We start from the raw sequence: 26,354 nt of genomic DNA on the forward strand, positions 1-26,354 counted from the left end.
GCCTTCTTTATTCTGAGGGTCTATGTTTGCTCCCAAGGAAAAGCCAGAATGAGGGCTTAGAAAAACCTATGCTCCAAACTAGATCCAGGTTGGAAAGCTGAACTTGGAGATTCAAGCTGGTTTAAAGGCCACCTTAGCTCTCACTTGGGGACTGGGGTATAGGTTGAGCCTGACTCTGTGCCAGAGGCTCACAGGAGGAGGGAAAGCTTTGTGCTTATCTGTGTAAGCAGGTGGCAATATACCCTTGCCCTAGCAGAAGCTGCTCTCAGCTCAGCTAGCAGAAAGGAGCATCAGAAGGTGTTGCCACTTAGATCTTATAGCCTAGGATAGCTTGTATATACAGCCACGTATGCTAGGGCCTGCTGAAACCCAGTAAAGGCAGTAATTCATGATGAGTGGACTTCAATAAAGTCATTATGAACCAATGGACAAGGTTGGAAACTTACTCCATACACCAGTTCTCCCACCATGCCATTCCATGTTTTAGAGTCAGGGTCCCGGGCTCCATACTTCCCATCTCTCACTATCTCCAACGTGTAATTGTAGCCAACATGCTTAGCGATCTCAGCAGCAAGCTCCACGCAGTAGCCTTCATACCTGTCATTGCCTTCAAGCTGGTTGGCGTTCTTCTTGAGCATCACGTACGGGTCTTCCTGGCAGAGAGAAAGCAAATTATTCTGCCATGCCTCTCCCTCCTCACGTCATGCTTTCAGACTAGGGCCCTAGCTACAGTTCTCACTGCTCTTTCAGCACAGCCAGTTTCATGAAGAATTTGGACCCTTGGACCATGAATTCCAGGTCTTTATGGGGCAGAATTTTGAATGAACCCTCCTCAATTAATCAATTGGACCTAATCAATGAAAAGTGATATGGCATCTTCAACAGTCACCAAAAGGGATAGAATAGCTTCCAACTCTAGGTCCCCAAATCTCTCACATTGACTGAGTCTTCATCGGTCAATCTCTGTCAGGTAAGAAGATGCAACCGCACAGTACATTAAATATAAAAAATATGGAGGTGCCTGAGTTGTTGTTTTTTTTAAGGAAGCTTTCACCTCTCTGTTATTTAGGCAGGATACAGAAGAATATCCCCCAACATTACAGCTCTAACTCTTAGCTGGGAATATAAAACTCAGGTATGAGGCATTTAGTTTAACCTCTCTTGATGTTTCTTGTATCTATCATATTGCCTTGTGTTTCCTTCTGTTCAGTAGGCTTAATGTCTGCTCAGTATCTGAAATATGTAATTATCCAAGGCAACTGCAAACACTTTTTGGGACTATCAGAAGAATCACAGCAGCAGAAAATGAGGGAGAAAGGGACCTCCAGAGGTCACAATTAGTCCAGCCACCTGCTCAAAGCAGGGCCAGCCCCAACTACATCATCCCAGCCAAGGCTTTGTCTACCCGGGTCTTAACAACCCCTAAAGATAGAGACTCCATCACGTCTCTGGGTAACCTGTTCCAGTGCTTTATTATCCTCCTAGGGAGAAAGTTTTTCCTAATATCCAACCTCAACTTTACTTTCTGCAACTGGAGCCCATTGCTCCTTGTCCTGTCATCTGCCCCCACTGAGACCAGCCCAGCTCCATCATCTTTGCAGCCCCCCTGCAGGGACTTGAAGGCTGCTATTAAATTCCCACCTTGGTCTTCTCTTCTCCAGACTAAATCAGTCCAGTTCCCTCAGCTTCTTCTCCCAAGTTGTTCATAGATTGCAATGCTGGAAGGGACCTCAAAAGATCATCGGGTCCAGCCCCTTGCACCAGGCAGGAAAGTCAACTGGGGATCAGGTCACCCCAGCAAGGTGACTGCCCAGTCTCCTCTTGAAGATTTCCAGGGTAGGCGATCACACCACCTCTGGAGGGAGCTTATTCCACAGTCTGGACACCCTGACTTCCAAGAAGTTTTTCCTAATGTTGAGCCTGAAATGGTCTTCCAGGAGTTCGTGGCCATTACTCCTGGTTTTATCCAAGGGTGCCCTAGTGAATAGCTATTCACCGAGCCCTGTGGCTCCAGCCCTGAACCACTTTCATTGCTCTCCACTGGATTCCCTTCAACTTGTCCACAGCCTTTTTGTAGTGGGGAGCCCAAAACTGGACACAGGACTCCAGATGTGGCCTCACTAGTGGAGAATAGGTGGGAATAATTACTTCCCTTGATCTGCTGGCAACGCTCCTACCAATGCAGCCCAGGATGCCATTAGCTTTCTTGGCAACAAGGGCACACTGCTGGCTCATATCATGTCCACTGTAACCCCCAGGACCTTTTCTGCAGAGCTGCTGCTTAGCCTGTTGGCCCCAAACCTGTAGCAATGCATGGGACTCTTCTGCTCTAAATGCAGGACTTTGCACTTGTTCTTGCTGAACCTCATGAGATTTCTTTTGACCCAATCCTCCAATTTGTCTAGGTCCTTCTGAATCCCAGCCCTACCCTCCAGCATATCTACTACTCCCGCCAGCCTGGTGTCATCTGCACACTTGCTGAGGGTGCGCTCTGACATCTTCCACATCATTAATGAAGATATTGGGAAAAAAAAGAGCCTCAAGACCCACATCCGGGGCTCTCTACTTATACTGGCTGCCAACTAGACCTCAAGCCATTGATCACTACCTGTTGAGCCCGATAAGCCGGCCAGCTTTCTGTCTACCTTACAGTCCATTCATTCAACCCATCCTTCCTCAACTTAGGGCTGTTATTATTTTATGTAAAATGTTTCCAGAAAAGGGGGAGACCATGCACAAAAAATCTAAGCGGAGAAAGTTTCGAGGGAGACGTGCGAAAAAACTTACTAGAATTGTAGTAACTATGTACGTCTTGTTCTGGAGACTCATGGATTCATTGCCACCTTGTGCATCGGTGGCTGCTGGGACAAACTTTTCATCTTCGTTCCAGTAGCCAATCTGCGAATGACAGAAAGAACATGACTCCCCGCTGAAGTCTCTTTGCAACCCGAACCAAGGAGATCAGAGTACCAGTAGGTTTGCCCAGTCTCACCCTGGCCATAACCCAGCAAAGTGCTAATAATAGTTTCATAGTTTCTAGGGTCGGAAGGGACCTGAGCAGATCATCTAGTCCGATAATGCTCCTGCATATTTAACCTTTTCTCCCATGCAGGCCTAAACCTAGGCAAATGGATGCCAAACATTGCTCTGTGTATGTATGTATTTAAAAAAAAATAATTGCTTCTCTCCAAGCCTTCTACTTAGGCAAGTAAAGAACTAAAGAAACTCATATCATTGTGGAATGACTTGTTCATATGGTTTTTTTTTTAAATGGCCACTACTAAGTCACAACGGGCCTCTTTAGGCCCATAAGAATCCTCATCACAGCTAAAGATTTGCAGGAGTAACAGATCAACTCCTAAGATGCCTTGAAGAATGGGGACAAATCAGGGGGAAAAGGAGAAGATAGGTTAAAAAGGAGGGAAATGGGGTTTGTCTAACATTACAAAAATGTAGAGTTACACACGCATCTACCAGGCAATAAGAGAGAGCACCCGATGTTATTAATGATCAGGGACCCAGTCTTTGCCACTGCAGCTCTCAGGCACAGTAGGAAGCTGTAAGTATCAATGGGAAGTTCATTCTGGAGGCTTGGTTTTACAAGACTTTTTCCATCAAAAACATGCCAGGGTGAGGTTGCACGAGCTCCGCTGACATGAACGGGATTTCTTATCCCATTACATGGGGAAAAGTATTAATAGAGGGCAAGACCAGTAGCCTGTTGACGGATGATTAGAGATCACAGCAATGCAGGGGATAAAAAACCAACAAAACGGCAGACAATTCTCATCTCTCTTTATTGTATAGAATGAAAAAGGAAATAGTGTGAGCAAAGAGCTTCCAAAGCTCTGCTTTAGAGCAATGCAAGTGGGAAAAAAAGTATTTATTTTGCATTTCTCACCTACTTGAGCCAATAGACTACATGCTACACTAGAAATAGCTTGCAAGGATTTCTGCAATAAATGTGAAGCCTAACATGTGGGGTCTATCTTGGTCATCTTGCTTTCACACTGAGCTAATGGCAACACTCTTTGTCAGTGCTCGGTTCTCCTATGCTTTTCTACTGTCTATAATTGCTGTTATTATATTATAACCTTTGTGGTAGCAATTCTGCATCGCAAACACAGACTAGGACTTCCATTATACTGTGTGCTGTGTACCAACACATACTTAATTTTCAGTTATGCAGATGCACATCATCACGCTGGAGGAAAGACCCTGTTTTGACTAACAAAAAAGTTCTGCCTCTGCACATGTCTTGCTAGCCAGTTATCACCAACATATAAAACTGCACAAAACATTTCCCCAAAGGGAATAACACATGTCAGGAGCTGCATTTCAGTGAGTCCTTTTTAGTGGGGTCTGACTTGGCCCTGAATGCTGCAGGTATAACCACAGATCCTGTGCAATACAGTTTCTCTGTGAATGAAGTGTATGTGGAAATATCGTGTGCTATTTTCCCTCATTAAACACACATCTGTGTCTTTTTCAGTGGGTAACACAAATCCTAAATTATTTAATAGTCTTGCTTCAGCTCACTGCATAATTGTAGCCTTCTTCATCCACCAAAAACATTTCTAAAGCACTTCAAATTCCAAAGGACAAAGGGGGAAAAAAATCTCTCTCCATATGAGTATTTTGTATGAAAGTGGGAGAGTGCAGATGGAGTCAAATTTTCAAAAGGGCTCAAGTTTCAAGGGCTCAGCACCCATGAACAGAGCTAGATTTTCAAAAGGGTTTAGCTCCCATTAGCCACCTACACAGGACTTCCAATTTTAAAGGTTCCCCACCGCTCTCATTGTGGTTGGATTTTCAAAAGAAGTCAAAATGCAGTAAGTCCCTACAATGAGCAGAGCAGTTCGGAGAATCTGGCTACTTAATTTTGTGCCTAAATGGAAATTGGGCCCTTCTGAAAATTGCATTCTGACGATGGGCACCGAGGTCGGCTGGAAATCCTGGTCGTCAGAAGCTGGCATTGAGTTCCCGTTGAAGTTAAGCGGTGAAACTCCCCTTGATGACAATGGGATGAGAATTAGGCCAACAGAGGTTGCCTCTGAAAATCCCTCCCATCTATGGTATCTACATCATGCACTGAGGTTTCTCTCTCACCCCTTCTTTTACTCACAGGGAGCTGCTTTACCCAAAAGTCCTCTGTTTCCCGATTCACGAGGAGAAAATCCCATTGCCCCCCAGGCCCTGAGCTGTGCCCTGCTGCCTTCAGACACGAGCTCCTCTGCGTTACCTTCCGGATCCCATCATGTTTCATTTCCATCACGTGGAGGGTATAGTTCGTCCGACGACCTTTCTCGTTAAATTGAACGTTGCCAGTTAATCCTTCAAAATGCACCTGAGAAGGATAAGGGTGAAATGATCAACCGCACGTGCAAGAACAATGCAGAAGAACAGAAAAGAAACCTCAGCTGTTTTGACCTGCTCAAGATGAGCTTGGGACTGTATTTGTAGGGAACTGGAGATGTTGTCCATACCAGTTAACTGTCACTTAATTACCTCCTTATGATCCACAGAAGCCTCAAAAATCAGCCATCTGAAACTCTTATCCCCAGGGTCTCACTCCAGGAACCTCTTACAAAATGCCTCTGGTATAGAGGAAGCCTACCCTTGGGAAGAACAGTGCTTTGATCCTGTTTGGAAAGAGCAGCAGGGGGTCGTTTCTACCTGCTGCAGAGCTCTCTGAATGTCAATGCCTTGACCCCAAGGAACGGCCGGATTTGCAAGGCAATCCCCAGCGTTTCCTCGACGGGAGATGTCAATCCGCTGCCTACGTAGGCTCTGGAAGGCCTCGGCCATCACCCGAACTCCATCGTAAGTAAGAGCAGATGTGTACTAGAAGAGGAACGAGAGAGGAGCATTGTCTGTTAGCGTGGGTTGATCTTACGTATAGACATGTAGGTGTACCGGTTCCTCCCACAGGAGCTCCTGGTGTGGAAACGCTATCTGAAGTCTCACTGGATGATTCGTTTCAGGGCAATTTACTTTGTTTTCATCCTTTCATGGGCCATTTCCAGCATGGTAACAGGAATCTAGGTGCTATCTCCGCTATTTTGTAGGCTATGGACCTTGCCCCCTAGAAGACTACAGAGAAGAAGAGAAGCTAAAGAGGCTTGCGGTCTTAGTCTCCTATTCTTCTAGATGAAATGCTTTGCAAATGCTGGACTCTTGCTTACTACAAGGCAAGATCTTTTTTCCCCCCTTCTGCCTTTCAAAAACAAGGTGTGTGTTATTATATGGCTGGGGCATGCTTTATGCAAGGAAAAACGAGAATAGCTCAAGCTGCTTATTGAGACATAAGAATATTAGCTGAATATTGAGACATAAGACTATTAGCACCTGAGGCTGGCTGATACTAGCTTAAGCAACTGGCTTTCTATACCACTTGCCTTTGGCTTCTTCCAGTCAACTCGAGGGTGCTCCCGGGCATCATTGCTCTTCCACTGCTGCATGATCCGGGCTGGGATGGTGTCTGTATAATTCACCAACTGAAAGCCAGTCAGATTGGCTCCACTCTCTTTGAATTTTATCAGGTCAATGTCCCTGAATCCCTAATGTAGGAGAGAAGCAAAAGGAGAGGATCAGTGGACGGGCACAGGCCTGGAGAAAACGGCTTCTAGATAAATAATGGCATGCTGCAACTCTAGGCACGTTTCTTCCGTTCCCCTTACGATGACGACTGATCTGATAGCCTCTCTTCTCTGTGAAAATAAAGATCCTGAATTTTACCCATGGTTTTGCCTTCAATGAACCTGAACCAATTTCCATTTTTGCACAGGCAACATGGAAGACCCAAGCTGGCCGGTAACTTTAATTTCAATGCAGCAAAATGAATAGGCATATTAACAAGAGCTCATTTTTATGAGCGCTCGGTAGAATAATGGAAAAAAAAAATTATTCCTAAATAATGATTCAACGGAAGTGTCAGAATTTTCAGTGAATATTACTGTAGTGGCAATGAATTAGTCAGCCAGTCCTAAATTTTATACACTCAATCAAATACTAGTGGAGATATATTTCTCTTGCAAATTATGCTTTGTAAAAAGGAATGAACCTGAGCAAACAACCTTCAATAGACTAAGAAGTAAAAATTCATAATTGATCTGTCAAAGGAGCGGATCCCTTAGAAAGACACTAGTGGGGTTATAACAATTTATAATTAAAAAGAAAAAAAATACTAGCTTTTTCATTCCCTTTGGAAGATTTTCACTGAACCTGATTTCTGCATTGATTTTCCCCCAACTCATCATGTGTGTGTCTATATACATCCATGAATGCACACACACATGCATTACAGGGTTGCACACAACTACGCTGCTAATAGTATTAATTTTCGGGGGGGGGGGGGGGGGGGGTTCCGAGAAAACAATGGAAACATTTGCTTTGAATCAAAAGCAAATAATGAGGCAGAGTTTACAAGCAGATATAAGGTGAGGGAAAGGTCAAATACTAGGCTTTCCAACTTTGACGATATCCTTTTAGTGCGGCGGATATAATAAACCGGTTTCTGCAAGAATGGCAGCACTGAGATCCCTCTTTGTTATCTGTGCTGCTATGTCTCATGGAGGTTGTACGCTGAGTGCAGAAACACCAGAGGAAACATGCCAGTAGCATCTCCTAGACCACCCGGCATCTTCTACAAGAGACACGGCGAGATGGATGGAGTGGGGTAGCGCTAATGACCATGTGTGCTCTACTGACAAATGCCCTTTTCCACTTCCCTTGGCAGTGTTGCATCCTGCTTGCCTATGTCCTCTACAAACGTCTTCCAGGACGTCCCATTGGTGCTAGTATTCTCTTCTCCGTCTTCCTCGACGCTGCTTATGATGCTAGGGCTTACAGCACCAAAACACAGCCCCTTCCATGCCTACCAAGGACTGCAACATCTGATCAAAAACAATGCTGTCTTGCAATCGATGTAATAATTCTCATCAGTGCTAGGGGTCTGAGCATCAGGACCTTCAGTGGAAACCAGTTATAGGAACAGACTGGTCGCAAGGAAGGAAATGGACTAAACCTCTCTCCCAAGTCAAAGTAGGACCAAGGGGAATCGTAAATGGTTTTGCAGGGTCCATTGCACACTCCCCTGCTAGTCTTTCTTGCTTTTTTTGCAAGGAATTTAGCATCCATTTGCTGTCTCATGCTTGGATTTAGAGAGATAAATTATAGATGCTTTAAGAAGGTGATTTATTTTGCTTCTAAGTGAAGCTCTTTAGGTTAAAAAAAATACAGCAGTGTTCCAAGTCAGGTATTCCTCCGTGTGCTAGGTTAGCACACTTCCATCTCATTTGTAATTGCTAGTGTAAGGGTTTCAGAAACCTAAGTCTGTGACTAATGAATAGAAACTGCAGATGAGTACTGTCTCTGACATCTTAATACATATCAGGTCAAGTGGCTTTTGACACATGGCTTCTAGGGTGCAGCAGCCTAGGAGGTTATCAGTGCCAACTGGTTATCCATAACTGGAGCCAAATTGCACTGGCAGTTGACTTCTGGGATGATTTCAGGGAAAAGTCCACTGGAGGAAACGTTGCCACAAAGCAGCTTGAAGCTGGAGTCAGCAGTTCCTCCTCAGGAAGCCCGCAAAAGCATGAAGAGAAGTCCAGTGTTGCAGCAAGATGCTTCACGTATAAAATAAAATATATGGAAAAAGAAATGGGTTTGTAAACCATGAGTAAAATATTATAGTTGAAGATATTCTCTTGTCACCACTGATGAAGGAGGACAGTAAAAGAATAATTGTCTCACCTAGAACGTGATTTCTTTGCCCAATGCATTACTGAATTGCCCTGTGGTTTGACTGTAACAAAACTTTCGGGCCATACTAGTCATGCCATGAACATATGTAATCCACTGCGTATCACGGACAGGCTATATGTAGTATAACTGCATGTGGAAATGCAACTGGTGCATATGCCTTCAAATTAGCAGGAAATCACCACGAAAGGACAATCTGAAGTGACTCCAGTTTCCGTTCTTCTGTCTGAACTCAGTAAGCCACAGAGAAAACATTGGATTGCACCACCGCAAGGTAACAGCCACGTGTGCTGCTCCATCTTCAGCATCCTTAGATCTGGAAACAAATCCGCACAGAAGTGCCGGGCTTCTGCCATCAAATGCAAGTGCAGCAAGACATCTACAGCACATGGGACCTGAGATATTAAGCTTTTCTTTTTTTTTTTTTTTAAACAAAAAGAAAAAGCTTACATGGGCTATTAAGGTCAAGTAAATGCAATGGATTGGTGTCAAGTTGCTTGCTATATTGATTCTGTGAGGTTATGAAGGTTGCTGGCAGAGAGAGGCTCTCAAACTCCATGCAGTTGTACTTCAAATGGCCCATGTTGGGTCGTGGAGGTGGTGAGCAGATACACTTGAGCTTCGCGCTGATGAACGCACCCCCTGATGCTTAGAGCAGCGGGGGATTGACATTTATTTCAGCCACTGGTGCACTGGAGGACAAGGCATATTGGAGCTTGAATCCACCATGCCTTCTCCAGCAGTCATCTCTCACCACAACGTAGTGCAAGCTGTTGATATGAGAAGCACGTCTACCAGTGGAAATTCCTCCTATAGGGGAGCGGTACCCTCGGGAAGTACAATTTTGGGGTTTTTTTGCAAAACTTGGCAGCCCAGAGGATCCAGCCCTGTGCCTTCTTCCTGCCTGGCCTAGTTGGAAAGCTATGGAAATCACAAATGGATAGTAACACAACCACTGCAGTCTGGATCCCGTGAGGCCAACGGTCTCACAGCACCTTTCCTACCCTGACTCACGGGTCAACTCATGGTTCAAGCAATAGTCAAGTTTAGGTCAGAGGGGGCCACCTCCTCTCTAACCCCCATTTTGAATGGCTTTCTTTCAACCTTAATAAGCCTCCCAAAAATTGTGCAGAGAAGTCCTGCGGTTGGGAAGTACTGCACAGGCGGCTGTTAAGGGCCATAATGCATTCAAAGAGAAAGGGAAAACATGATTGCACTGGTGATGGCGCCTTGTTAATTGTGTTTTCCTGGCTGCAGCTGTTCTTTCTGCTGTGCTCAAGCTGAAGCCATTTTTTGGCCAGAGGTTGTTTTACTATCCCATTCATTGCCTTGATTCCTGGGAGAGAAGTCAGTGATGGCTATGCATTTGTATTCCTCTCTCTTGCTTGTGGGCTCAGTCATCAAAAGAAATGCATAATGCAGGAAGACTGATGACTTGAAATGGGCTTCGTGAATCTGTCTTGATTAACTGGTTGGCCTTGAAAAGAAAAAAAGCCCTTAGAAATCAGTCAGCTCCTCCCTCAGATCCCGGGAATACAGTCCACCACACAAGATAATGGCCATCCGACGTTGCAAGCAAAGCCCCCATCAACCCTTCGATGCCTTGTGCCTGAATCTGTACACTTTTATCTGTGTAAGGGTGCACCTATGATGCAGTTGTGGCAGACCTTGAGGGCACCCCTCAACCTGTGTGAGCTTCACGCCAGCTCCCCTTTCCTGATGCCCTGCACCAAAGCGATCCAGGTTGTAGTCCACATTTCTCAAGCACAGCACTAAGATAAATCCCGCATTTCCTAGCTGAACCCTTCTAGACTACTACCTCCTCTTCTTCTGGGCTTGTCTCCACTTACAGCAGAGAGGGAAACTGGAGCACGGAGAATCTGGGAGGTAGGAACGGTGACTTGCGGGATTGTTGCTGATGGGCTTCTTGTGCAAAGGACATAGAGAATTTGGGGGGGAAATGGGGAAGGATTTAAAGAGCCCTCTTCCCTGTAGGGGACACGCAGCAGCACTCCTTGAGTAAATGACAGCATTGGACAAATACCCCGTCTTGCCCCTTTATATCCATGCTCCTGCCTGACGCACTGGGATGAGTTATAAACTCACTGCAGAAGGTGATGGGTGAAGGGGTGACTAGGGACAGGGACCACCTGAAACCTGGAAGCGCAGCAGAGCTTCCTGGGTGCCAGGGGTTGAGACGATAGACAGTCAGGGGGCATAGGCTTTGGGCAATGTGAAGGTTGACGCAAACTCTCAGCAAAGACATCATCCAAGGTCCTGAGATGTCCCTTATCGCTCTGGCATCTGGGGCCTTCATCACTGTAAACGCACGTTTCTTCACCATGCCACCACGTGGCAGGGAAGTGCCGGTATCACTGTTTTATGGAGGGAGAATGGAGACACACATGGGACATAAATAACGTGCTCTGCGTGATCCTGCTGAACAAAGGCATCTCAGGACTGAACTTGGATATGGCTGAACTACCCTCCCTCTCCAGGAGGGCTGCACCTGCTTCTTGGTATATCCATCAAAGCAATATTGGTGAGAGTGGGTGAGCTAACTTTCCCTGGTGCCTAAATCATTGCTCATAATTTGCAGAAGGATGCTGGTGGTGTCTATCCTGAAGGCAGGGTGGGACATCGAACTCGGACAGTTGGCAGACGGCAGTTCCTGGGGATCGAGCTCTTGGCAGGCTGCAGCATTTGCGCCAACCAACCTTCAAGCTGCACGTGCAGTCTCAAAGGGCAGTGTACTCACAGTGCACACACTTGCTTTTCGTGGGAGGGGTCGCATTTCTGAGGAGCACCACGATTTCCCCCTCCGCTTTACACCTTGCACGGCCAAAACCAAACCTCACTCCTCTGGATGAGGAAAGGAGGCAGCTCTGCTGGAGCCTGTGAAAGCTCAGCCTAAGACCGAGGACTGAGCCCTGCCAACACAGGCAGGCTGACAAACCCCTGGTGTGAATGCAGCCCCCCGGACAGAAGGCAGCTAGGCTGGGAGAACAAAAACCTTCTATCAGCATCATTTGCATTTCCACTAGAGGGCCCTGACAACGCAACTGTATTCGGATAGTTAGAGATGCAGAGTCTCCAGCCCCTGCACCGTTTTCTAGTCTCCGCCTGGGAGCAAGAGATAGGTTTTTCTTTCCAGAACCACTTAGGTATAAATCTGGGTTTTCTTTCTGGTTGCAAAGAGCCTTCTGTCAATCTCAGTGCAAAAAAAAAAAATCACTGTGCACTTGCTTTTGAAATGTCATGGGAAGGGACGACAGAAAGGAATATCAGGTTAAGGCACCATGAGGAAGAAGATACTGGAGATCATTCAAAGTTTGGCTAGACGGAGCTGACAGTGCTGCTAAAAAGCACCTTGCCTCTCAAACCAGAGCCTCATGCCACGCTGGGGAGCTTCAGAATAGCCAGACTCTAAAAACGAAGGGAAAGGGGTACCCTGGGGATGTCTACATGTCCATTAATGCATCATAGTTATGGCGCATTAAATTTAGTACTTGCATAACGACGTATTAAAATCAATGCACGGTAACTGGTGCATTGGCACATGGCTTTTTAGTGATGCTAATGTGTGGTAGCCTAATACTACTGCGCAGTAGCGTCTTGGCACATGTTTTGCCCTGCACACTACTGTGCAGTGTGAAGGGCACGCACGTGGGCATAAAGGTACTTCTCAGTTAGTGTCTTGTGTAGACGCACCACTTATGTGTGTCTGCACTGGGGTGTGAATAAAAAGAGAGAAACACCCTTTTCTATCATCACCTTAGAGCACATACATTTTATTACAGTCTTAAACTGAAAACCTGTAAATCCCTGAAACCCCCAAGCTTTCCAAATCTGAGAGGGACTATACTTCAAAAGTAACAAGCTGAAAACACCTCCTGAATTTACGGAGTCAAATTAATGACTCTTTGCACCTTAAGCAATCATTGGCAGGCATCTGTCCTTACAAGCGATGAAGCCGCAAGTGAGTTATGCAGAGTATCCTAAACGTGCATCACATCTGACTTGTGGGGAAAGGCTGAGGGAGCTGGGCTGATTTAGTCTGCAGAAGAGAAGACCGAGGGGGGATTTGATAGCAACCTTCGGCTCCCTGCCGGGGGGCTGCAAAGATGATGGAGCTGGACTGGCCTCAGTGGGGGCAGATGGCAGGACAAGGAGCAATGGGCTCCTGTTGCAGCAAGGAAAATTGAGGTTGGATATTAGGAAAAAGCTTTTTCACTGGGGTGGCAGTAAAGCACTGGACCAGGTTACCCAGAGAAGTAGTGGACACTCCATCCTTGGAGGTTTTGCCAGTCCGGCTAGAAAAAGCCTCGTCTGGGATGATGTAGTTGGGGCTGGTCTGGGTTGGACTAGATGTCACCCCCCGAGGTCCCTTCAACCCTCATTGTCTGTGATGCTATGATCAATGAAACCTTCATGCTGTGCTCTAGTACTCAAATTGTATATGAACCATGGTCTGACCCTTGCTGGAATATAGTGTCCAGTTCTGGTTTCCACCATGCAATCATGATGGGAGTAAGAGGATAGTTTCCACTTACTGCAGTGTAAGGGCAGGCACATGGGCAGTTACTGTGCAGCACCAGACAATCTCTAGCCCTTATAACCCACAGTAAGTTATTTATATGTCTATGCTCTCAGGAATGACCAAATCCAATGGCCGGACGCAGAAGCCAGACAAGTTCAGACTAGAAACAAGGCGCCCGGTTTTAGCAATCAACCCCTGGAAGAGCTTTCCAAGGATTTGGATGGATTCTCCATCACTGACAATTTTTAAATCAAGGCTGAACGTTTCTCAACCGCGAAGCTCTAATTCAAACAAGAATTAATTCCAGGAGCTCTGAGGGCCTGCGTTAGACAGCAGCTTGGGCTAGATGATCACAATGTTCCCTTCTGCCTTATAATCTATGAAGAATGACAGAAAAGCTATTTTAGAAGCGGTCCACAGGCCTACGAAACTTTACTGATAATATATATTGTCTCCTTCTGCCTGTAAAGTCAGGCTGCCTCATGAGTCCAGCTGCGCAGACCTCTTGGGGAGAGGGAAGTTCTAACTGCTATAATTTTAGAAACCTAAAAATAGCCTGAAACACCTCTTCCCTCCATAATAATACAGCATTTGCAGGTCAGATGTCTTGGGATCCTATCAAGACTAGAAGCCAATACTGTGGGTACCCCAGGACATCAGGCACGAAACCACGCACTGATGCGGGTCTGAACGTTGCTGGATCTGCATCTTCTACCAGTACAGCACTGGGGGAGGGGAAGGGTAGCTTTAAAAGGGAGAGGGATTTTGTTCAAATGAAGGTGGCAACTGCCTGAAGCTGCTCACAGGGTTGGATACAACCGTTTTATGTGTAGGCAAGGGGCATTGCAGCAGATGGATGCCCAAACCGTATCACTGCCTTCACTACAAATGCCCATAAGGGATGTCCAAACCTTAGCACTGCCCTCGCTACAAATGCCCATTTGGTGGTAGCCGGGTTGGTCTAAGGCGAGGCTCATGGGCAGGCAAGGTTTGTTGGGTAGATGTGATCATCTTTTATGAGACCAACCAAGAAGCTGGAAAAAAAGTTCTTTGCAAGTTTTCGGGCATGATCACCCTGCCATAAGGGAATACATTATATATCATGCAGAGATAGCAGGTCTCTGTATCTGGAAAAGTATGCCCCCAAACTCAGCCCAGACACACACAGAGGTAGCAGTGGGAGGAAAAAGCCTTACTATTGCTAAGCTACAGAATTGGTGAGGAAATTTAGCTTTCCCTTGCCCCGCCGCTCTGAGATCACCCGTCTCGCACGCTCAACTATTCACTTCCAAGCCAGAGCGGCTTCTAAGGGAAACGCCCGGGCTAACACTCAGGAGGCGCAGAAGAGGATTAACACTCTTGGTGGCAGCTGTCCCTAATGCTTTACCTTTTAAGACAGATCACACAAGTGTTGCTTATTTTTAGATGAAGATCCCCTCTGCCTGACAGAGGCCTGATGTTCTCTCCACTGCTGATAGGAGCCAGCCTAAAATCGCTTGCATCAGATGCACAGAAACACGAAGCTAAGGTTAGGGGAAAAGTTAGTGACTTCAAAAGAAATAAATCCCAGAGGTTTCTAAGCTTGCTCCCTCTGATACAATTGACTGTGCCTTTCTTTTTGTGACTTCGGAAGCTGCTGCTGCTAAGGCAGAGAACAAAGCTTCAGGAAAACAGGGCCCAGAAAACAAACAGTGCTTCTCCTTGCCAAGCTTTTTTGATCTCAAAGAAATATATAATCCCCAAATGCTTGCTGCTGGCAAACCTGACAGGATATTGGGCCGGTTCCTCGGCTGGTGTGCACTGTTTCAGATGCTACCTTTTTTTGCATGCTCAGGATCAGGCTTTCACAGCCCTGCCAAGCTGCAGAAAGTTTTGCTTTCTTTGTGAAGACATGAAAGAAAAAGTTATTTTCTCATCAGGCCACGCACATTTTGCATGGCAGCAATGATGTTCCTGCTCTGAAAGCACCAGCTGTCATTTGCCAGCGCTGGTAAAATTAAACTCAGCACTCAGGGCTGCTTTAAAAAACAGCGAGGAAGGGGCAAGTAAGTGTTGGGTCAAATCAGCTCATTTTCTGGTGTGAATGGTCTGCTGCCCATGGATTCATCTATTATGCAAAATGTTTCTGAGGGTTTCCATGCAAACACCTTTCACCCTGTGGATATCTCTCAAAAGCGGTGGGTTAAGGCACTCGGACAACACTAGGGCTCTGATCACTCCAGATTCACCGCGCTACCTCCAAGCCATTTTGACTCGGCCTGCAAGTCATATGTTATGACATATTTCTCCTTAATGATTGGATGAGCACGATGCAAATGCTCATCATACATGTAGGATGCACCTACAATCACAGGTGTGAGCACACATGCAGGATGCACCAGGCAATCACACGTGTGATCATGCATGTACAGTATGTCCCAGTTGCCCGATGTAAATGCATGATAAGCATGGTGCTTATTGAGTCTCTGGTGCAAATGGTCAGAACCGAGGGCATCATGTTTGTTTTCCATAAATAGTCCCTAATGTTTGGTTAAACTCTGCTATTTTTATTAATATTCCTGCCAGCAAACTCAAGTGCAGAAAGGGTGTACCAGGATGTTTCCTACCCTCTTTCCCCTGCTCTGCCATGCCATCGCTTCTGCAGACAGTGCCTGGTACTCTGATTAGCCCTGGGCAGATCCATGGAGCTTCTCCTGCCTTGGAAGGACTCTAGATGACCTCTGGATGTCCCTTGTCTATGATACTATCCTTGCCTGGAGGAGATTTGCTCTTCAGTAGGGATCTCTTCTTACCCTCCCTTGTTTTACAAATGCTGCACCACTGCTACAGTTTTCAAGTTCCCAAGTGTCCAGTTATTGCATTTCCCCCTCTATTGCCTATTTTCTGTGCCAAAGTCCCTATGGACATTTGGAGAAACTGGTTTTGAAGTGGTGCTGTTTGCCACTGAGTCCTTGCTCCAGCTCAGGGTATCAGAGGCTGTGTTTACATGAGCTGTTTAATGCGCAGTAGCCTAATAAGACTGAGTAGTAGCAAGTCACAGCACGGACAGTGCTAATATGCTACTGCGCAGTATTATTATGCTACTATGCAGTAGCGTCACTAAGAAGATGTTCTCCAGCGTGACTCTAGTTACTGCTCATTTAAGCAAGTACTAAAGTAAATGCACAGTAACTACTGCAAAAATGTAGATCTCTTGGCTCAGAGATGATACTTTTTATTCAACCAACAGAAATTGCAAAAAAAATGATCTTTTTCTGAAAGATCTTGGGCTCTCTCACTCTTCATCAGATACTTTTTTTTGCAATTTCTCATTTGATGTAATAAAAAGGTATCATCTCTGAATCTCTACAGTTTTGCATTTTTGTATCTGAGACCAACACGGCCACCAAATACACCCCAGTAACTACTGCACATTAAATGAACATGTAGATGTGGTCAGAAGGTAGTTCTGCTAATTTCTGCCCTCCCTAAAAAGTAAAAATGCAGCCCCCAGAGCATGACGTTCACCTTTTGGGCTCCAGACTCACGCTCAAGAACTCGGGAGTACACAGCGCCTGCGACAGGCAGCCATGGCAGACCAGCCCCCGAGAAGCTGAACCTGTCCTCAGAAAGCTGAAAGCCCCGGGAGCCTTTTCATCGCTATTAATTATGTATGGTATGTGTTGGCTGAGGAAGCAGCCTGCTCCTTGCCAGCACCATCCCCTTGGCCCTTGCACAGAGGCTGAGAAAGCAGACGAGAGATTCAGAGACTGTTGTCTCAGTCAACACGAGAGAGAGAGACCTTGCATGAGGGTGAGAGGGAAATGGGAAATATTTTCCATCTATATCCATCTATCTACAGTATCTCTGCAGGACCCTCGTGCCCTCATGGGAGTGCTTCACAATCTTAAATGCACACACACACACACACACACACATGCACGCATGCATGCACAGCCTCACGACAACCGTGCAAGGCAGGTAGGTGATATTATCCCCACTTGGCCCTTTGCATATGCTTCATCTTTGAGCAGGTGCAGAGTCCAGCGTACCTTGCTGAGCATAAGAGCCATCAGAAATGCTAGCAGGCCAGGGGCCCAATGAAATAGTTTCCTTTGAAACACAATTAATAGATAAAACACAGTACTGAATATGTGCCGCTTCTCTAAAAGCTTACACGTTGCAGACCGTTAACATCTTAAACTCTCTCATTGTACCATAGCCATTGAATGCAATGGCACAAGGTCAGTACCAGGCTGGAGTGGGATAATTATGCGGCCATTTTTGTCTTGCAAATTATAGTGTTATCTTGGGACTGGAAAAAGAAATGGCAGTTCATGGTTTGATTAATTGGCAGTTTAACGTTTAATTATTAGGGGGCTGATGCTACCTTCTGAGACAAAAAGCTGCAGGAGGGGAAAAGCTACCATTAAAAATGGGTGAGGCTTACGTCCCGTGGGAGGGAACCTGTATGTTCCCTACACCTGGGGCACTTGGTAATACTGTGACAGCCAAAAGTCTTTGGGGCACGTTTGGCCTCTCAGAGCCCAGGAAATACTTAGCGATGGCCACCCCCAAGTCTCATCCTTGGACACAAGAGCCTTCTTCACCCAGCCCGTGCTTACCACAAAGTTACAGGACAGCTCATACCGCTACGGGTTACTGGAAGGATCAGGGGGATCCCACATGCTGCCATTTGCACGGGTCTGCTGCCAGGGCCTGTGCTAACGGGACATGCAACACTTTAATCACGGTCCACAAATTCAGTGGACATTCAGGCTGGTGGAGAATGAGAGATTAGCACCGGCTGACAGCTGCTCTGTGGCCTCGATGAAATGCGTTGGGAGGTCGGGGTCCGGGAACCAGGCGCCCGTGACACAAATACTGCTCTCACGATTGGCCTTCTCGCCGGCAGCTTGGCAAAGAGCGAATCGGTCTGGAGAGGAAACGACCGTCATGTCCCGGAGAGCTTCTCCCCAGATCAGGCCTGACATATGCAGAGCAGCGCGGGGAAGCCTGTGCTTTGGCTTTTCCCCAGTTTTTATGACTTTTAATCTAACCCTCTACATTGGCGTGAAGTTTGGCAATCAGAAACCCCCAGGCCACAATCCCACAAAGAAGATGTGAAATGAGCAGCGCCCAACTCACCAAGTTCGCCAGGATGTAGTGGTAGCCATTCCCATTTTTTTCAAGCTTGATGATCTGCAATGCCAAAAACAAAATGTTTTATTTGGGGCCTGGTGGAAGGACAGGTGCAGGGAGCACAACCCAGCTGTCTGTCTCCTCCCCCATGCAATTCATTTTCCCTGGCTAGTTCAAGGAGATAGTTTGCCTGGAGAGTAAAAAAGACTGGGGAAAAAAAACCAGCTAGAGAAAAAAAGTGAAGCAAAACCCCTTTAACCTGCTGTATCCCACAGGCAGGGAGACCACAAAGTATTCAAGTCAAAATACATCCTGTGGGTTTTGGAGAAGAATGGGTACCTTTCATCTATGGGGCCAGATGTATTTTGGTTGCCTCCAAAAAGGAAGGATCACCAGAGGGAGCCCGTTATTTGAAGTTGTGCTCGGTGATTTCGTTTCATTCTTCAGATATATTCTCAGGTTATACAATTCAAAGCACCCACACTTTCATGTCATGGTAAATGCAGAAAAGCTCAGACCGACGTTATCTTAGGCCACTTCCTTTAGTGCTCTTGGGCAGTGTTTCTCCACCAGTGGGACTTGAAGGACTTTTCCCACCTTAAAATGTCCTTAAAAATGTCCACTAATGATTAATAAAATATTAAAATACATGTGAATGTAAAAATACCCTTCTTGGAAAAAGTGGGGTTTTGTTTTTATTGTGGTGGGACTGGGGTTTGGTTTTTTTTTGACAAAATGGTTGGCGGGATGCAAGATGCAAAAAGTTGAGGACCGCTGCTGGAGGGGTGGGTGCATCGTCCAACCCCACGGCAAAGCCTCCCTACATCAGGGCTGCTCAATGGACGCTTCCCCTAAGACATGGATTGCAGCTGTACTTCTATATTCACGGTGCCCCTAGAGACATGGTCTCTCTTCTTTGATCCTTGGGTTCAAGTGCTTCTTTATTGGTATCATTGCTTAAAGGCCCGTAATTTTTCAGGTTTCCTTTATCAGTCAAAATATTTCCATTGTCCTCACGGAAGCAAACGAACCTTGTTGGGAGTCCAGCTGTACTGTTTCAATCCCAGCACTTCTGCTCACCCCGTGTTTCCATTAAAATCTCTTTCCACTCATTTCCATCAGCAGATTCAAGTTCCTACTATGTTGCTAAAGCCAGGTATTACCCAGATAGGAGCCAAACCAGGTAAAGGAGATAAAAAATCCTGTGAGTAAAAATTCAGGCACTTTGCCCATTATTGAGGGGAACACGCTATTTGCATTCAGCTTTTTAGCAGGCTAGACCACACCTTATCTCTGCAGTGCTGCAAACAGATTTTGAATTGCCAGCAGACCTGTCAAAGCCCAAGTGACATCTGCAAGGCGGTGAAGGAAAGCCAGAAAGATCCCAGCCATTATCATCATTTCCAAATGGGTTTCTAATTATCAGACACTTGTTCCTGAACAACTGATTCATCTGCTTTACCTTTGCCCAGCTCAAGTGCTCAAGTGTATATATTAAAACCCTTCTGACTCCCTGTGCTAAAATCCGCGCCTCAATTAGCTCCTCTGCAGAATACATCTGTTAGCGCTTTTTGATACAAGCAAGTTCGGCGCCAAGACCGTTCTCCTGGGGGGGATCGTTAGATATGACTGATGCAGGTAAAGCTGGAACGTCTCCAGGTTGGAGTGGTCCCTCGTGGAAAACGGCTCTGCGGCTTGCACTGCATGCCGATTGACGGGGGGCTTCTGGCCAGAGCTCTTCCAGGGATACATTTGGGGAACAACAGGTACAACGCTCTGACCCTTCCCACATCATCACTTGAGACCCCACCTATTCATCAAGCCCCCAAATGTACCGAGAAAACTCAGGATGACCACGATCTCGGATCCACTACCATGCGGGAACAGATGTCACCAGTTCCTTGCACCCAGACTGCCTCTTGGCTACTTCATCGGGCGTCAGCGCCAGACAAATGGAGACCGTCTTTCCCTGAATGATGACTCCTGCTACCGGTTTTTTTGCTATCTTAATTTATTTCAAAATCCTCGCTCCGTTCTAATGCTTTTGGATGGAGGTGGCAAGCTGAGGGTATAATCGCATTTATCACTTCATCCGAACATGGGAAGAGGCAGTGCTGGGCTGCATGCTGATACCTCGCTTGGACTAGGCAGGTTTCATTACCCACTTCCTAATGGGCAGAGTTTGACATCTGTTAGCAAAAAATCCTCTCCGAGAGCAAAAGCAGCAGAGAAGGGAAGTTTCCTGTTATTCATTTTAATGAGCGACAGGGAAGAAACAATACCGCGCTTTGATGGGATGCCACCTACCACTTATTTATCCCATTAAGACAACGCAGTATGGCTCAGTGGATATTTTGCCACCAGCCAGTGGGGCTAGCTCATAAAAGATAGCTGCCTCAGCAGAGGGAAACGATGCCCCCATGACAGGGGGTGAAAGAAAACTCCGAAATGGGAAGCAGGTTGGTTTCCCACATCCCTTTAACCCTTGGATGAAGATGAATTTTGGAAGCGAGGTCAGATGAACTCAGACGTAGCAACTTGAAAGTCGGGCGCAATTACTTGCGCTCCGTGTCTGAGGAGAAGCGAGGAAGATGGCAAGTATCTGCGTGTACGCCCGAGTGACTAATGTCCTATGGCTGTCTTCGGCTTTTCTATTCCACGGGGAGCAAAAATTCACAGCCACCAAGTGACAGTGACAGGCTTGTCAGCGAAGAAGAATGTGCTGAAACGTCCCCGAGAAGCCAAAGCGCATCTCTGAACATGTCACGTAGATGAAAAGAAGCAGACGGGAGCACAAGGGCTGATATCTGTCCATCAGGCTGCATGGTGCAGCGAGCCAACCCTTTCCAGCTGCTGACCCGGCTCCACGTGGGGGTTTGTTTAGTGCTACCCGAGCCCCTGCGAACGCTTGCTTACCATGGACCACGTGCATGGTTAGGGCATCTTTAGCCCGGGGCATTTCAGGTCTGGATTCAACTGTGCTGGCAGAGCTTTCTGGGGGCATTTGATTAATCAGGTGGCAGGTTTAAAAGGCAAAGGAAGTGCTTGCTTACACGTGGAAGTCACTGCTGCAGGGATTGCCAGGAATATAACCACGTTCAGGAAGGGGTTAGAGAAATCTCTCTGGAGGATTGGCTGGGATGATGCAGTTGGGGCTGGTCCTGCTTGGAGCAAAGGGCTGGACTCCATGTGACCTCCTGAGCTCCCTTCCCACCCTCATTTTCTGCGAGTCTATAGGGAGACCATTGACAGAGACTGGATACTGAGCAACTCTGGGCCCACCATGGGCTGGCACCTCCCATCTCCTTATTGTCTCAGGATTAGGACAGCTGAAGAGCTGCTGGGAAGGATGGCATTTTTTCCTGTATAAAAGAGTGGCGATACCCAGAAACACAGCTGCCTTATCAGATAAAAGGGATCTGCGCCCCTCGTCCGGCTGCCAGGCATTCAGTTCCCCTATAGCCACTTAACTGTGCGGGGCAATTTCCAAAAGCGTGCACAGCAGGCTGGCGGGCGAGCACTTGAAAATCTCACCTAGGGACTTCGTCTCACCAAGCACAGCTTTTGTTTCTATTGGCATGTTACAAAAGGTACCGTTTCTGAACCTCCTGCCAGCAGTGGCCATTTCGGTTGAAAATGAAATCATACAGCTGCTGAGAGCACCTCGTCTAGGGCTGGGAAGCAGGATGAGAAGAAGCTGGGCCAGGGGGGAGAGACAACCTCCATTGAGAAGTCAAGCAGGTTTCCGTGGGGTGACTGTGTCTACCCAAAATCCCTTTTCTCGTGGCATTTCATAAAATTGGGAGCAAAGCCTAGAAACAAATGAAAGTTAAAACTTTCACAAGTCTCAGCATGAAAAATATTCTTAGCCCTCCTGAAAGCGTGGATTGAAGAATACAGGTTTTCAAAACCCTTGAAGACTCTTGCTATAATGCAGGATCATGTGGAAGTAAGTTAGCATTATATATTTCCCCCCCACTTATGAGCCATTTTTTTTAAAAAGGTAAACACCTTGATATTTCCAAGTGGTTGCAAATCAAAAGGATTTTGCTCCTTCCCTTCAGCAAGCTATAAAACATTTAAATAAAAAGGCTTTTTATCTATTAGCTAAACCCATTTTTAGAAGAGAAGACAAAGTGTTTTTCTTGCATCAGTGGTAAAAAAAAAAAAAAAAATGGCCAGACCAGTCCATCACTATGGCTCAAAAGTCAGATACATGCTTTGAAAAACGAACTCTGAAGGAGGGAAAAATGGTACAAGACCATCTGAAGTGCGTGTCAAATATAAAACCCCAGGTTTCCAACGTACTGCATCCCATAAGGCTCAAGCCAGATGCCACTGGCCAGGGCATGTGAAGCAGCATTTCATTGTCTGGCGACTCAGTGGTTAAACAAAAGCTGTTGCTTGCCAGAACAGTTAACCTGGCCCCTTTCATAAGCCCTGACCTCATTCAGGGTCAGCTCTTGATCTCTTCTCTATTATTTTTATTGTAGTAGCCCCTAGAGACATCAGACAAGGATTGATTATGCTAGTCACTGTGCATACATCTAATGGAAAAGATGACTCTTGCCCTAGACAGCTCACAATCCAAGTGCGAGACAAGACGTGGCAGGTGGCTTCAAATAAACATATGTGAGAAGCACAAGACAGCAGCAAGACCATTATACAGAGCCCGATAAGCAGCAGTCACAGCACGCCAGCTGCCGTGGCACTGTCAGGGGCTTTGCAGGGGACGTGGAAAGCTGAGTCCCACAGGTGTGGGTGGCCTGAGTGGTAGCTCTGGAGGATGCTTCGCTGATGGCTGTCTTCTGTGAGAGGGTGAGCGCCCGAACTGGGGCACGGAGGGGCAATGGGGTTCATGGCATGGACCCACTGGAAAAAAATGGGGAGCAGAGAGTATGAAAAAGTAACTCTTCTGTGCACAGAGCTCTTAGGAGCTGGTTGCAGGCAAGCTCGCCGGGGCTGGGGACAGACTAAAAATACCCAAAGAATAAAAATACTGCAGAACAAGTGCAGTGTGAAGGTGCAGACCCAGAGGGAGCTCCTAGCCCTCCTCCAGCTCTACCGTTTCTTCCGTCCCATAAAGGCGATGCCTCCGACACGCTGACCCCACAGAAGAGGCTTCCTAACAATGCAGCTCAGATAAAAGGAGCAAGACGAGGACTTATCCCAGAGAGACACAGAGGACCCACAGCGCGTGCAAGCCCCCTCCCCAAGCAGCCGCTGTCAGCACCACCTTGCCCAGTATGGCGTTCAGCCTCTCGGATTCGCAGTCCACCACCACCAGCCTTTCCTTCTTCTTCTCCAGCTCCTGGAAGAGCATCCTGTAGCCTTCCTCTGTCGTCGTCAGGATGTTGACGGCTGTCACCTGCCAGTTCTTCTCCGCCGCGGTATCCAGCACTCTCTGGAGGACTGACAAGCCTGTGATGGGAAGAGACAGGGAAGAGGGGAGCAGGGTGAGCGCCTTGGATTAGTTCATGCGTCAGTCTTTCCCCCCCACCCCTTTCTGGGTAAGTGAAACAGCAAAACCCTACTGATGTTTTAAGCCTCCAGCATTTCATCTGAATCCACCTTGACTATAAAGTAGTAACTTCTGCTCTTACTCCCTTACCATTGTGAAACAACAGGATTCCCCCTCTCCTTCTCTGTAGCTGCCCACCTATCAAGTGCAGCGGTGCAGTAAATGAGGCAATGAACTGGGCTGTGTGGTTGTCCCGTTGCCTGGCCTTGGCCTTGTTGCTCAGTGTTACCGTTTCCTCTTACACCCTTAGTCTATTCAAGCCACGAGCTCCTGTGTTCAGAGAGCCTCTCTCTCTTCCTCTCTCAACAACAGCAATCAATACAGGAGTGAATACATTGCATCTCTCTGCTGCCTATTGCTTGGAGACTTCAGAGTGCTTCAGAAATCTTAGTTCTTTGATCTGTGGGGTCACTCAAGCATTGTGTGCCTTGCCCTGCACTTGGAGATGTGTATATCCAGCATCATGGGAGGAGACAGTGGGAATGTATCAGCTGCTATGAGTCCTGCAGGGAAGTCCAGCAGGACTCCCTCCCACCCCGGCTGCCACGAAACAGGCAGGGGCGTCTCTGCTGTAGGGCACTCTGTGAAAAGCCCTCGCTTGTGCTTCTTTGCATGGTCCCATGTCTGCCTCGCGGCCCGCCTGTGGTTTTCCTTGCTGGTTGATGGGGACATGGAGGCTTGGAAAACCCCATGCTACAATCCACAGAGCACTCCTCCCAAAGAACAGACGATAACGTCTGTCCACCCAAAGAAAAAGAGTAAATTCAATAACGAGACATTAGTCCACAGAACCTTGCTCAGTCGGCGATGTGGTCTGCTTTAACACCAAGACTTTTCAGAACTGACCAAGCACACAAGCACCGTGCCTGGGTGTGCAATCACTGTGCCCCGCACACCTAATGTGCACATGTTCGCCCACGTGAGATTCACACGGGCAGGCTCTCTGAAAATTGGCTCTGTGCAATGATTGAATTGCATCTCAGCCATTTCCCTGTTTGACGCCTGAATGTCTTGGAGGTGGAATATTTCCCCTGCATTGCTGCTGAGGGAAACGGCACCATGCACTCCCCCTAGCCTGCCTGGTAGGCACACGACTCACCCCGGTCGGCATCGTAAATGTAGACGAATTTCTGCCAGCTGTAGTGCTCGATGACACTGATGAGGGCCTCCTGGAGCTCCGGGCGTAGTTGGAGAACAAACTGGTTGGACGTGTCGACAGGGAAGCTGGGCGTGATGAAGCAGACGTGGAGGGCCCCACAGAAGGACGTGAGCATGTTGACGGTCCTCCTCTCGTAAAACCCAAAGATGGCATAAACGCCCTTGGAAAACTGTGAACAGACTGGAGGGGAGGGAAGGAGATGGTCAGGGGAGCCATGGAGAGAGAAGATTTGGTCTTTCAGCACATAACCATCCTACCCTCCATTAAATAAGGGAGCTAGGAAGTCACAGAGGCCCTGCCCTTCCATGCCGTGCCCCTGCTCTCTAGCTGTGAACTTGCCTTGGCTTGGCGTGCAAGCAAACGAGAGCTTGCCGCTCGCTTGTGGATGCTTCTTCTGCCGGGATGCTATCTGTTGCTGTGAACAATGAAAAAAACAAAACAAAACAAAAAAACCCACAAGTGTTTTAAAACCCAGTCCTGCTCAATCCCACGGGCTCAGAGGGCACGGAGCGACAGCTGCTCGCTGTTCAAGTCCCTGCCAGACGGGCGCGGAGCGGCAGAGGTGTCAGCCTGTGTGGAAGTTGCCTCCTCCTCAACCGCCCACCCCTGCCAGGGGAGGAAAAAATACCAGCGCTGCTCTCTGAGGAAGAGCACAAGGGTTGCATCTCTCACCATAAAGGCTGCTCTCACACACACTGGGGGACCGATGGCGGCACGATGGCTTGGGGCGGTACGTGTGTAAGGGAGTGCATCTGATGGGTCGCCTTTTCCAGCCTGAGGGATGAACGTAGCATTTCTTAAAATGCCACAGACCCACAAAAAAAATGGTATGGGGCAGGTTCTCTGCCTGGCTCTGGCCCCTTCTTCCCCGCTCGGCTTCTGAGTCAGTGAAGGAAGCAGCGAGCTGCAGTTCTGCAGGCTGCATCCTCCCACACCCTCCCCATAGCAACCAGCCTGATTCCAGCACATCCCTTTTAAACCCACCCATTTTCAATCCAGAATCAAAATACACCTATTTCCCTTCACCTCCTGGCACAGCCACCCCCCAGGACTGCCCACAGGTGGCTGACAGCACTGAAGGAAGCCATGACCCCCTGGCCACCAGCTAGCTGGGAACCCAAGATCTGGATCTCCACAGTCACACTGAGCTAAGGGGAGCTCTGCTAGGGCCTGAAGAGAGTGAGGGTGATTGCTGCTATAGGATCAGCCACTATAGCAGCAGCTCCCTGCACCCACAACTACTATTA

General features: G+C 47.3%; 1 protein-coding gene across 3 annotated transcripts in view; it reads right to left on the reverse strand.

Moving 5' to 3' along the window:
- Positions 1-26,354, reverse strand: part of GRIA1 (glutamate ionotropic receptor AMPA type subunit 1) — a 142,207-nt gene that overhangs the window by 42,912 nt on the left and 72,941 nt on the right. For all 3 annotated transcript variants that reach the window (XM_090020896.1, XM_090020897.1, XM_090020898.1), the window contains exons 3-10: positions 25,048-25,287; positions 23,664-23,848; positions 18,434-18,487; positions 6,399-6,560; positions 5,677-5,844; positions 5,243-5,347; positions 2,788-2,898; positions 447-653 (exon numbers count right to left, since the gene is read on the reverse strand). In XM_090020896.1, coding sequence (XP_089877022.1) covers positions 447-653; positions 2,788-2,898; positions 5,243-5,347; positions 5,677-5,844; positions 6,399-6,560; positions 18,434-18,487; positions 23,664-23,848; positions 25,048-25,287 — 1,232 coding nt within the window. The remainder of the gene's footprint in view (positions 1-446; positions 654-2,787; positions 2,899-5,242; positions 5,348-5,676; positions 5,845-6,398; positions 6,561-18,433; positions 18,488-23,663; positions 23,849-25,047; positions 25,288-26,354) is intronic.

The sequence above is a fragment of the Crocodylus siamensis genome, chromosome 10 (genome assembly GCF_052110815.1).
Source record: "Crocodylus siamensis isolate JL-2025a chromosome 10, ASM5211081v1, whole genome shotgun sequence".
NCBI classification, from domain to species: Eukaryota; Metazoa; Chordata; order Crocodylia; family Crocodylidae; genus Crocodylus; species Crocodylus siamensis.